The 13,033-nt window shown below is 39.4% G+C and overlaps 2 protein-coding genes across 2 annotated transcripts; both read right to left on the bottom strand.

Annotated features, from left to right (window-relative positions):
* Positions 1-760: 760 nt before the first annotated feature.
* sdhaf4 (succinate dehydrogenase complex assembly factor 4) lies at positions 761-3,986 on the bottom strand. Its single transcript, XM_080549930.1, has 3 exons — positions 3,852-3,986; positions 1,827-1,943; positions 761-1,353 (listed from the first exon to the last, which is right to left on the bottom strand). Exons 1-3 carry the CDS (start codon positions 3,928-3,930, stop codon positions 1,244-1,246), a joined length of 306 nt encoding a protein of 101 aa, XP_080406056.1. The 5' UTR covers positions 3,931-3,986; the 3' UTR covers positions 761-1,243.
* Positions 3,987-8,011: 4,025 nt separating this feature from the next.
* tlx1 (T cell leukemia homeobox 1) lies at positions 8,012-10,988 on the bottom strand (the record flags this gene model as incomplete). Its single annotated transcript, XM_080530912.1, has 3 exons — positions 8,012-8,222; positions 9,484-9,721; positions 10,559-10,988. 3 exons carry the CDS (start codon positions 10,986-10,988, stop codon positions 8,012-8,014), a joined length of 879 nt encoding a protein of 292 aa, XP_080387038.1.
* Between the last annotated feature and the right edge of the window lie 2,045 nt (positions 10,989-13,033).

The following is a 13,033-nucleotide window of genomic DNA, read 5'->3' as shown; positions in this document are numbered from 1 at the left end:
TACATGAATTATGGCAATTCCCCCCTATGCATTTTAAAGTATTGCGCTTAATAAAGATTGTTGTTTTTCTAAATCAGCGTGTGGTGTGTTAGTTCATCTTCTGACATGGGTCTTCCACCCTACTTGGGTGGATCCATGTTCTATTACAATACCAATGGGGCTCATTTACATATCTTTTAGGTTTAACATTTTAGTTTTTTTTTTACTAACTATTTTGAGTTTAGAAAGTTGTATCACCCCTAACCTCAGTTCTACAGTATGTGAATCTCTAGTCTAAAGCCTGGACACACACCCGATCATCAACAATCAATTCATGCTTACATATTAAAATCTGTTTTATAGTGATAAAATACACATGTAATGCAATACAAAAATAATCCCTTAAAAAGATCTGTGGTGGAGAACAGGCTGATACATCTCAGTAGGTCAGCACGTGTTAGATTAATAGGGATTCAATACAGATAAAACATGTTTAATACATAATTTAGGGTGTCTAGTTTCAGGAATAAAAGTGATAATATACAGAATTAGATCTCAAGTGTCCTAAGTGTGATAACATACACACCTCATCGACACATGTAGAACGCACACCAAAACACCATTACTCACTTTGCCTGATTCATTTCACATTTCGTAAAAAAAACAAAAACATTTCCAAAACATCAAGTAACAACATATTTATTTATTTTTACTGAAGATACTAATTACATTCAGGTTAAACAGGATATTGTGCAACAATCCCCTGACAATAAACTAATGAATAAATAATCTAAAGCATATTTCAATGTAAAGTTGGAATCTAACCAAAAAATAGAAGTGTGTGTGGAGTGTGCAGGATCGTCTCTGTAGCAAACAACCAAAGGCCAACCTAGATAGGCTGTTCTTCTGAAAACAGTCCACTAATGTCTATTACCTCTCTGAAGAGTAAGTATTCGGCTGTCTGAGAGCAGCAAAGAACATGCAGAGTGTAGCCTGTGTTGTCTCAACAGCAGCCTAACAAAGATATTGTAGCAGGAGTCAAAATTGAGTGCTCTGGACAAAATTGAGTGCCCTGTCGTTGCATAGGTCAGATTTAGAGTTATGGTTCTCAATCGAATTTCCTGTCTCTTTCGACTTTTGATAACTCTAAATATCGAACTAATAACATCGTTTTTTGTATTGAATATGGCATATGTCCACACTGCTGTTATCATATACTATATATATACTGTACATACTATACACCAGACATATAGACAATAAACTAGAAGTCGATACAGCGGCCCTTCCTCTCCCAGTCCCCGTAGCGTGTGGGTTCAGGTCCCCTGGGCCCCCCCTTCTCTTTGGTATCTGGGTTCACATCCTCAGGGAACTCTGGAAAGATCAATGAGGAATTATTAGCCTGTTTGAAATGTAATGAGGTAATGACTGATCTTGACATGCCATACCAGGTGGTAGAACAACAAGCTAATGATAGCCTACCTGATGGCCGCTTTGCTTCACCTCTCTTATCCTATTGAATATGCTACGAGGCTAACTGGAAACAAGGCAGCTGACAGGTATTATAGCTATGGGGCAAGCATTTGCCAACAAAGGTTTACCAACATAACGTCTGCTTCATTATTATAGCATTCTCCATATGCCAGGGATGTCTGAGCTAGTTAGTATGTGTAAGCATGTATTTGGAGAACATCTGCAGTATGTACTGGCAAAGTCCCTTTGCCCCATAAATGAGACTGAAGCAATGTGCTGCTTGAGCCTTTTTATAGGGGGCAAGGAGACCCGGTTGATGCATTAAGAAGAAAGTGGGCATATATTACAGTAAATTACACTAAAGATGTGCCTACTTTCAAGGACATCCTTATTGCTCTTCTCTTCGTTCATGTCGAAGCGGCCCTGGGGGGTTTTGGCCTTCCGTAGTGGTTCATTGTCCTTCGCCGCTCCACTGGCTGTCCGCAAGCATCCTTTTACAAAACAACAAATATCAGATTACAAACTGATGGTGCAGTCAGTGCTGTTTTGAAATTTGAAGTTGCCTGAATAAAAAAAGACTTCCTATGGCCAGGTCAACTTTTTCATGGTCTAGGGATGTCATTATCAAAATAGTTAGCGGTCATCATGAAGTCATCACCTGCCTGCATTCTACAGTGCCCTCCATAAATATTAGAAATAGTAAGCATTTTAATTTTAATAGTACACATTTTGTTATTTTAGCAGCAGTTCAACTGTCCTATAGTTTAGATTTGAAATCAAACAAAGTTATTGGAAAAAAATCAGATAGCCTAATGTGCATTACATGTGTACATGTAGGCTACTAGTGATAGGTTTCAATCCCAAATTAATGGAAACAATAGCCATAGAATACAGGAAACACGTTTCTTTCATTAATTTTGGATTGAGGTGTTTTAGCTGGATCTAAATACAAATGATATGAGGTATAGACACATCAACACTGCGAATAAGTATTCCTATAATTGGGCTACATCAGTCACAGTATTTCTCAAGTTAATGTTAGCTAAAGTTTGATGCTTCTCAGGCACATATATAAACCTCTAAATGAAAATTACGCGTTAGACATTTTCCTTCAATCTGCAGAAACAGTGCAGAAACAATTCCTAACCCCTACCAAAGGTATGCATATAGATCTGAAATGAACTGGAAAGGTATAACCAATCTGGCTAGTATTCCATCCTATCTGGTAGCATAGTGTAGACTATAAATGCTTAAACCTATCCAATTCTTAATTCACGTAGAGTGTATGTGGTGTGAACCATACATTGACCTTGTTCATTATGGGTTGTGGTGTGTATAACTAATGCATGAGCTATGCAAGATACAAACAAAGAGGTCACTTTGTGCTTCTCTTTTAACCCAGCATTCGTATGATAGGACACTGCTGCTGCACACATTTACACAAACGTCCATGTCTACAATCCTGCTGATCGATGCCTTGTTTGGATAATATGGTCTCTAGATAGGCCTATGATAGCCCTGATCACTGGGGTTCTCTAGATAGGCCTGGGATAGCCCTGGTCACTGCGCCCAGGCACTGTTATCTCTAGGTTTTTTTGATTGTCGAAATGATGATACTACAAACTCATTCAATTGTTGTCATGATGTAGCCTACGTTGAATGATAGCTTAATGCAACATGGCATGGTTTAGCCTCAGAACATAAACGTCAATGTCTGTTTGTAAAGAGCAGCACGTGTACAGAATACACTCTCACTGTAATATCTCTGTGAATACACTCTCACTGTAATATCTCTGGGAACATGTGATCGAAGTGCAAAGCGCTCAATCCCTTTAGACCTCGAAGCCCATGCTCTATGGAACCTGCCTACCATTACAGTAAGTGAAAGCAGTATTTTATTCAGGGTATCCGCGGTGTCTTGAAAAGTATTAAAAGTTGATAAATCAATTTTGGGAAAATCAAGACGCTTAATAAGTATTAAAAAGTCTTATCACGATTTTATGAGGTCTTGAATTTTGTTGGTATTTTTCTGAATTAGACTCTGTCCAAAGAGTTTGAGTCCTAAAAACGTTTAGTAAAAGTTCGTGAATTTATTAGTTTTATTAAAAAAACAAAGATGAACCGGAAATGGTGTTGTATGATAGTGGTCATTGCAAACTAAACCTGTTAAGTTAAAGGTGTCACTGATGTAAACGGTTACAGCTCCAAGTGGCGGTGAGGTCTGGAAAAATATTGACAAGGTCTTTAAAAAGTCTTAGAAAGGTATTGAAATTAACCTCAAGATTCCTGTATATACCCTGTTATTCCAAACGGTGTGTTAAGTCCATAGCTAGACAAGTTCATCATCAATGAGGCGAGCAATAACTGACAGTACCAGGAGCACCTCTCTCTCTACTCACCTGTCAAAGTAGATTCCATGAGTAACCCCTTTTTGGCAAGACATTTGGTTATAGAAGCACCAAAGCGTAAATAAGACATGCTGGTTTCTTATGAAAATAAATACGTCGTTTCACCAGCTCGTTTTTGCAAAGAACAACTTACAGTCTAACAATGACACTTACACAATGTTCTCATGTTTTGGCAAGCATCAATGACGTTTTGAGCGTCATCATTTCGCGACTGAATATGGTGCAATAGCCACCTACGGCCACTAGGAAGAGCCAGAGCATCAGTTGCGAATCTGTTCAAAGCGATAGGTGTCCATGCAGGGTTGAGCTTCAATGCAGTCAATGCATGAGGTTAATTAAAATGATAATTAAATAATATCATACCAAATAGGGCATTTATCCAATAATTGTGTGTTTGTATTGGATTCAAACAACGCACATGTTTTGTGATCAGATAAAGCACACATTTCAACAACCGTTTTCTGTCAACCAAACCAACATCAGGTCCACTGGTTTGATGTGTGCGCAGCATTCCCATGTGTGCAGCAGAGACGCCCATCATGGAGGGTGTTTTGACCAGAGGCAGACTGCAGAGGTCCTGCTCCTCCTTGGCTAGTTGTATGTGTGTCTCTTCATTACTATTATGCCAATGAATGTATAACTCCCCACCATGCTGTTCTGAAAACAACTTCCACCAACCTTGGTTGTGTGACAATAAAAGGATATTGTGTCTGCTATGTATAAAACGTGTGTATTTTACATACGTCAAACTTAGTGTACTGTTCAGGTTGTAAATAAAAAGATTTTCTCCACAAGACATAGCAGATGTACAGTTACACTGCTTCACTTGGAGGGCATTTCAAAAGTCTAAAGTGCCCTTCTTGATCCTTGGCTGCTTTCCATAGCCTACCACTAAGTCTAAGATGTGATGTGTGGAAGTAGTGGCCTGCTGTTAACCTATCCAGTGTTTATATCTATCACTGGGCCTAATCAAAGAGAAGAGAAGAGGTGAGGGGAAGCCATCTTTGGTAGCCCACAAAGGACACTATAATGTGTCTGATAGATTTGACATAGAAAAGCGAATCAGAAGAGCCAAATATGTATCAAATACAAAATCATGAATCTTTTAATACAAATTTAAAACATACACATTTCCATAAGCTGTTCACCCACGAGTATGATGAAAACAAAGATTGAAGGATAAAGTCTGCAATAAACTATACATTTATTTTACATGCAGCTTGAAATGAAAAAAAACAAAAAACAAATATTTAATCAATTCATACGTTTAAAATTCCCCAGTGACAAACACACAGTTTTATGGCTTTGTATGCATAAGTGATTCATATCTAGTTGTTTTGCCAAACCCTCAATGCAGCTTCCTAAATATAATTATATTCTAGCTAATTTGAGTGTTCTATAGTCTTATTAATGTAAAACAGTTAATTTCAAATTAATTGCAGCAATGTTCATGAAAGGGCACAATGCACATTGGTTTATTTGATGCTAATTCTGCTGCAACCTTAATCAGAGTGTGTTGCTTTATTATCTGGTGGTGAGTGTCAATGCAGGGAGAGAGAGTAGAGCATTTACACTTCCTGCATTTACACTTGAGTTTGCAATTGAGAAATATTTAGGTTACATTGGGATCCTCAAAGATCCTCAAAAGATCCTCATTGCAGGTCAAATAAGAGGTCAAAACATTAGGGTAACCAATGGTAGTAGAGTTCTAGATCATGTTTCATGCCCATTGGGAGTTGGTGGAGTGATGAATGCATTGGGAAATGAAACATCACAGGTTTATTATATTGTAGCCATTGTATACAAAATCCCTCAAAACAAAAGTTTTGACATTTTCCATATTCTGATGCACACACACACACACACACACACTCACACACACACACACACACACACACACACACACACACACACACACACACACACACAAAATGTGCTATAACTTCAAGTGCTATAACAGGTCATAAGATCAAGAGTGTATACTTTCTATACTTTCTTTCTGAGACGTGTGTTGTGAAACTAGTTATTGTTGTGGAGGAGGAACAAGTAGTTAATGTATGTGCTCACTTGGGGTTAGTCAGACTCTTTGCTTGGTGGAAATGCAATAAGCAGACATCTGTAGCATGTACTGTACTGTAGCATGGACTTGAAATAAACATTCAATTGATTAAATAAGCCAAGTCTGTGAATAAAACAATGAATAAAGAATGAAGACAATTCACAGAATATGTCGAGAAATAAAAGAAGGAGTAGTGGATGTGCCGTCCCTCAGGTGGAACAGGCCGTCTGTTACTCAGGTTAGGGTTGATTACGTCGCTCCTGATTAGCCATCTTTACCCACCTTTCTCCCTGAAGGGGTTTGAGAAACTGAAAAAAAGCACTTGCTTGGCTTAGGAATTTCTGGAGTTTTGGGAAAAGCCACTTAAGTGACGCAGTGCTGATATTTCAGAGTGGATGATGAAATTCTACCCTACATTCCTTTTTGACCATGGGGAGAGAAACCCTGGACTAACTCACACACACACTGTCCTACAGCTGTGTGTAATCAGCACCACACACGCGCGCGCAGCCGCGCACACACACACACACACACACACAGCCTGCACACACACACACACACACACACACACACACACACACACACACACAGCCTGCACACACAGCCTGCACACACACACACACACACACACAGCCTGCATACACACACACACACACACACACACACACACACAGCCTTCACACACACACAGCCTGCACACACACACACAGCCTGCAATAGCATACAATCAGCTTTAGCTACACAACCACACATACAGACACACTACATTCTCCATAATGTAGACTCTCATTTATCATACAACCACAAGTGTCAGTCACTTACAGAGGACGTCCATTAAAGTGGTCTGGTACTCACTAATATTGAACAGATATACAGTGTGGGGATGGTGCCTGTTCTTAAGTGAAAGTGTTCCGATCAGCATAGTCCCACCATTTTAACCCATTCCATACACTCCAAGATCAGTGAAAAAAATTACAAATACACAAAGTACAACACTGTTGTGTTAATACATTCGTACAAAATATTTAATACGCCCATAAACTCTAGCTGGTCTATAATGCAGAACATGGATCACTGTCTTTGAATGTGAGGACAAGAAGGGTTTAGACATTTGAACAAAGAATGGCTGTAACCTAAATATGATTGAAAAATATATTTCAGCAGTGTTATTTCAGCTGTTATTTTTTGTTGTTGTTTATGTTTAATATATCCTTAATTCAACAGTTAAATTGACTGAGAATATGTTCTCTTTTGCAGCTATGACCTGGGGAAGGGTTGTTTATTTTAATTTAAGAAATAAAAAATAAAAATATTGTTGAGTAGGCTAATTACTATATCATTACCATTTTGGCCTACCTGTAATTTCTAAACAAAGATCTCACCAGACTAGAAATTAAGCATTATCCAAACATATTTAAGTGCTCAGTAGGCTACCTATGATGTGGTAAAAGATCAAATTGCTAAAAGGGCCCTTGTTAATGAGGATATATTATGTGGTCTGACAAAGCCGTTCTGCACGGAGGAGGTGAGGCTATTACAGCCGTAAGGTCCCTCTTCATAAACATGTATATTGATACAAATAGTCGTAATAATCATATTTCATCAGATAGGCTTATTCAGACATCATCAAAAACCACCATTCGATCCTATTGCGAAATATAGCTATACATTTGTTCCTAAATGAATCATATCGATTGATAATATAATATGACGTTTTAAACTTCAAAAGTGCTATAAGAAGTGCTTCTTTTTTTTGAGTCCATCCTGTTCCCTTACAGTGAAAATGATGTGAGATCAAACAACAATATAAATCAAGTCGCTATAAGGCCTATAGGCCCACTACAGCAATAAGACTGTGAGAGACAGCCACATTATTTGGGGATACACATGTACAGTTTGTCCTGATGGTCAGTGATGCTTTTAGACATATTTTAGAGTTTAGTTGAAGTCAAACGAACCCGTCATCCCAGTCTGTCCTCGTCGTGAGTCACGATGTTCAAGTTCTCACGAAATGTAAAAGTAACCGTTCCTTTAATGCCTTCAAATAGCCTTTAGAAAAAACTGAAAAAACATGAAAAATCAAAAAAAAATCCTATTCACAAGCGGACACGCTGCTCATCTTGGCAGTGTTCTCACTCCAGGGCTGGAGGTTCTGCAGGGCGAACAGGGAGCTGTTGTGCAGGCAGAGGGGGTCAGGGTTGACCGGCTGGTTGATCGTCTTCTGAAACGCCTCTTGTTGGAGTTGCATGAGGATCCGGTTGGCCTGCTGTCTCTCTGCCTCTCTCTCCTCCGCTGTCTGCCGCCTGTTACACCGGAGAGACACCGGGGCGTCAGGAACACATCCTCCGCGTTTAAAAACATTTAAAAAATAAACTTCTATGCCTGTCCCTTTGAAACACAAGTAGCCTATACAAACCGAAACATGAAAAATAGGTAAATTGGCCTATTGAGAAAAATAACTAACCCTCACTGTATACAAATTCATTACCACACAAATTCCATTTGGTTATATGATCAATCTTAAAGTAGTCTATAGAATATTCTATTTCCCCCTAGCCAAATAATAATACACGAAATGCACTAAATATTAGAGCTATTGTATGTGGGACAAGTTGTCGAAGGCAGTAGAACCAATAGGACGATGCAGCTAATTTAGCTGTGTTAACAATTCGATGTGATAATTAGATGCAATGACTTTGGCGAAATTAAGGTGAGCAATATGATGTCTTTATAAATGCATTAGTATTGTTTCAGATTATTTCCTCATACATTTTGTGCAATATATTTTCCCTAATTAATTTGTCAAAACATCATACAATTCTTTAAAAAGGGAAACCTTAACCCACATGCTATGGTTATATTCTTATTTCAATAGCCTACTGTTCTAATTCAGTCTAAATATGTACAGATCTGTTTTGTTAGACACATAGAAAATAAACAAATTGTAGTAGATAGGTAGACATTTTCAATGCGTTAAGTGGAATTAGATTACAGTTTTACTTGAGAAAAAAAATCAAGACATTTGTTTTTAAATGTTGTTATACAGGCCTATGCGTTTAAATATGAAGACAGGAAAATAAGGTTATAAACTTATAAACTATCAACCTGTATTTAAATGCCTTTACACCGTTAGGCCTGCATGCATTTGCAGTGCCAAATATCCAGCCTATCCAAAGTATGAACAGAGATAAAGATCAACACGACACCACATTCTGTGCTGGAGAGGAGAGGAGAGGATGCCTTCTACCTTAAGATTGTTGGCTGCAGACAATAATCTCGTGATGTTAGAATTATAAGGTTCTATCTCCATTTTTGTCAGAATTGAGTTTTTTACATAATCTGATCCATTAGGTGTTTATTAATGCCTGTGTGTGTTATTTTTTAAATATTGACATTTTTGAGTTAGTAATTCATAAAATACAAAGGTTCCATCTCACCAAACATAATGGAATGTCAAAACGTTGACGCTCAATATCTCTGAACTGCCCTAAACGGAGATAGAACCTTATCATTCTAAACGGAGATAGAACCTTATCATTCTAAACTGACAATCTGTAATCTCACCTCCATTTTGTCCTCCTGTTCTGGAACCATGTTTTGACTTGCGCGTCCGTCATCTTGAGGGCCTTGGCCAGGGCGGCGCGCTCCGCGGAGGCCAGGTACTTCTGCCGGTGGAAGCGCTTCTCCAGCTCGCAGATCTGCAGGCGCGTGAACGACGTACGGGGCTTTTTCTTTTTAGGTGGGGTCCGGTTCTGGTACGGATGACCCACACGACGTGTAACAGTGAGGGGTGAGAGCGCCACTGCATGGGGAGGGAGGGAGACAGAGGGGCGAAAAGCATGCAAGCAACAACAACAAATCAGCGAAAGAAAAGCAACAGAGCAAGTGTCAGCAACAGGGAGAGAGGGAAGCTTCGGGAGGGGATATCTCGCAGGGAATATGAAGCTGTAGCCTTTATGGCCCAAAACAGTATACCCTACAGCCTGACACATTACAGCAATTAATTATCAAATGTCAAATCCCAATCTGATTCTGATATATTGATGTTAGGGGCACATGTCCTCTCAAAAGCGAGTGAAACATATTGTAGGTGGATCTAAAACGTATTTTACATATTATTTTATACATGCAATATCACAATTATCAACATTTGGTGATGCTGGCCTATTTGTCCTAAAGGCTAGTAACATTAAAATAAGAATGCATTTTGAGTCAAACTATGGAATGACACGATGGTGCAATGCATGCGTTTATTTTCACAATAGTTTATAGGGCAATATTGTCGTAATTTATCAAACTTTACACCAATAGGTCTATGTGGGCCATATATCTTAAATTAATATGACTTAATTAATAAGTGGTAGCCTATTCCTAATGATCTAAACTATAATACATTTGTATTTATAAAATTAAGCAATGTAGGCTACAACATTTAAATATTCTCACTGATCAAACCAAATGATCGAATCATAAATATCGATTATTTTTTAAGTGCATCAGAGGGGGAAAAAACAAAGATTGCATGCACTCGTAAACAAAGACAACAATGTTTGCAAGCAACGCAATTATCTGTCACATAGTGTAGCCTATATTTCTCATAATCACACAAACAGATCCAAACGTCTTCGATAGTGTGTACCTGTGAATCTGTCTTTGGTGTATCTTCTGTTGCTCTCCATCCACGGGAACGTTAGTCCCGTCATGTTGCTCATGGCGCCTTGCATCGTGCAGGACATGCCGCCTGGGATGGACGGGTGGCCGCCGTTCAGCGGCCGGTGCGCGGGGACACGGATGACCCCGGCCGCGTTAAAGTTATTCCCATGCATGTTCATGTTATAGGTGCCGCTCAGCGAGGCCACGCCACACGCGTTATTGCCGTTATATCCCGAGTTGTTGCCGGTGAAGTTGCCGGTCATGGTGTTGTAGGCGGTGCTGACGACGCAGCCGAGGCCGTAGTCCGGCTCGGGCATCCTGGCGCCCAGCATGCAGCTCTGGTCCGCGTTGTTGAGGATCTGGTCGATCCCGAAGCTGATGGGCTCCTGGAAATGCGCTCCTATGTGATCCTGCATGGCCTCCGCGAGCCCCCCGCGAGGTACTACTGAGAAGCTCCACGCCGCGCGCCGCCTTATCCTGGAGCCTTTTAACAGGTCTTCTGCTCTCCTCGCTCCATGCAGTCCTTATCTAATAGTTGTTGGTGCATGTGTGTGTGTGTGTGTGTGTGTGTGTGTGTGTGTGTGTGTGTGTGTGTGTGTGTGTGTGAGAGTGTATCTCTGTGTGCGAGGGAGAGAGAGAGTGCGTTCGTGTGTGTGTGTGTGTGTGTGTGTGTGTGTGTGTGTGTGTGTGTGTGTGTGTGTGTGTGTGTGTGTGAGAGAGAAGGAGAAAGAGAAAGAGAGAGAGAGTGAGATTATACGCGATTGTCTGTTTTCCCCCCTCTTCTTCGTCTTCCCCTTTCCAAGCCGGCTGCAGCGCGAGGACATCAATCAAAGTGCCAAATAGGCAGCGCGAGATTAAACCCCAATTTTAGGTCTCGAGACTCAATTAGCGAAAGACACCGCGAGGCCATAGCTCAGTCAGGGAAACCCGCGCGCTGGGACGCTGCTCTTATATGGACTCGTGGCACACTTCATACAGAGTCATCATGTGAAAAATGAATTATTGTTTACAGGCCTGTTTAAAGAACGTTAGATTTCCCCAAAATATCGAATAAGATTACAATAAAGAATGGCTAACTAATGTGGCCAACTCTGCAAAGTACACTAATTAATGCTCGATTTAATTGCTTTAATTCTTCTCCTTTAGCACTTTGTCAATTCATCTATCATAAAGACTGTAATTGGAGCTATAGGCATGATGTAAATGTAGAATGACAAGTTAGGTCTATCTCTTTATAGGAACACAGCACCACTGAGTAGAGTCAAATCTATGTCAGAGTTGAGGAAATGATCTTGATCGAAACATCCCCAGAACAACTTCCAAGTCAGCACTAAAACTTAATTTTTGCAAAACAATATTTGTCGGTCCACCAATGGTTAGGGAACATGCAATCGTGGGAGAAAATATGTGGAGGAAAACAACTGAATTCATCTGCACAATATCTTAAGCAGAAAATTCATCTTAATTCAACTATACAATCAATTAAGATATAAACCTTGGCTAGGATATTTGTTTTAGAATAAATAATAGTAGCCTATAATGGGTGATGGGTGAAAATGTGCGCCTGTCGCATTAATGTGATTAGTTGTGGTTCGAAAAAGCATACTGTCCTTCACAGAGGGTTATAGCCCTTGGTTATAACTGAGATCAAATAGATCCTGCATACCGATCCCGTGTGCAACGCCTGCATACGTTTACGTATCTTTATCCAGATTTATTAGGCCTATATCTTTATCCAAATATTCGATATTCAGTGTCGTATTTATATAGCCCGATGCATTATTCATGGGGGTTTCGTGGTGGCAATGGCACCATTATAATGCGTTTTTAATTAGGCGTAGCAATTGTCTGCAATGCCAAGTATCTGCACACTTCATACATTTAATATAGGCTATACATAAACAAAGGAGCCTAATAATAATCTGAAACTTAAAAAGTAAAAATATCCGTTGGGAGATATGCTACGTTTTAATAGCCTTATTCCTCCATTGATTAGGCTATACCATTATGATTGTATTAATTACTTTCATTAATGATAAATGGCTTTGTGCATGTAGGCCTATTCCATAACATTTCAGGTAAATCAAAGATATTTGGGCAATTTGTCTCTTAGATAAAATATAATACATTATCTGTGACATTTCGGTATGCTGCGATGTTAAGCTAATGTCCAATTCATTTCAACTAGACCTACTTATAATTTCAACAGACAAAAACACCCACTTCAAAACAATTAAATGAAAATTAAACCATCTGGGTCATTGATTATCTCTCCTCTGGAAAGCTTTAGGGACGTGATTATTTAACAGAGAGCATTAAAGTATAAATATTTGATATAGGTCCACCGATTCTGCAATTGACCGACATTAAAGTTTAATGCACGCAGTGCTCCCACACTTGTGTACGTTCACAGGCGGGTCAATTATTAAAATGAAATGCAATATGCTGCTAATGCAGTTTT

The sequence above is a fragment of the Nansenia antarctica genome (genome assembly GCF_963989245.1).
Source record: "Nansenia antarctica genome assembly, chromosome: 1".
NCBI classification, from domain to species: domain Eukaryota; kingdom Metazoa; phylum Chordata; class Actinopteri; order Argentiniformes; family Microstomatidae; genus Nansenia; species Nansenia antarctica.
This window is presented reverse-complemented; position numbering and strand designations above follow the sequence as displayed.

Bases quoted from the DNA above. Each gene is read 5' to 3' on its own strand.
- sdhaf4 (XM_080549930.1), bottom strand. From the start codon at position 3,930: ATGTCTTATTTACGCTTTGGTGCTTCTATAACCAAATGTCTTGCCAAA. The intron at 1,944-3,851 runs GTGAGTAGAGAG...GTTTTGTAAAAG, and splicing joins CATGGAATCTACTTTGACAG to GATGCTTGCGGACAGCCAGT. The intron at 1,354-1,826 runs GTAGGCACATCT...TGATCTTTCCAG, and splicing joins CAATAAGGATGTCCTTGAAA to AGTTCCCTGAGGATGTGAAC.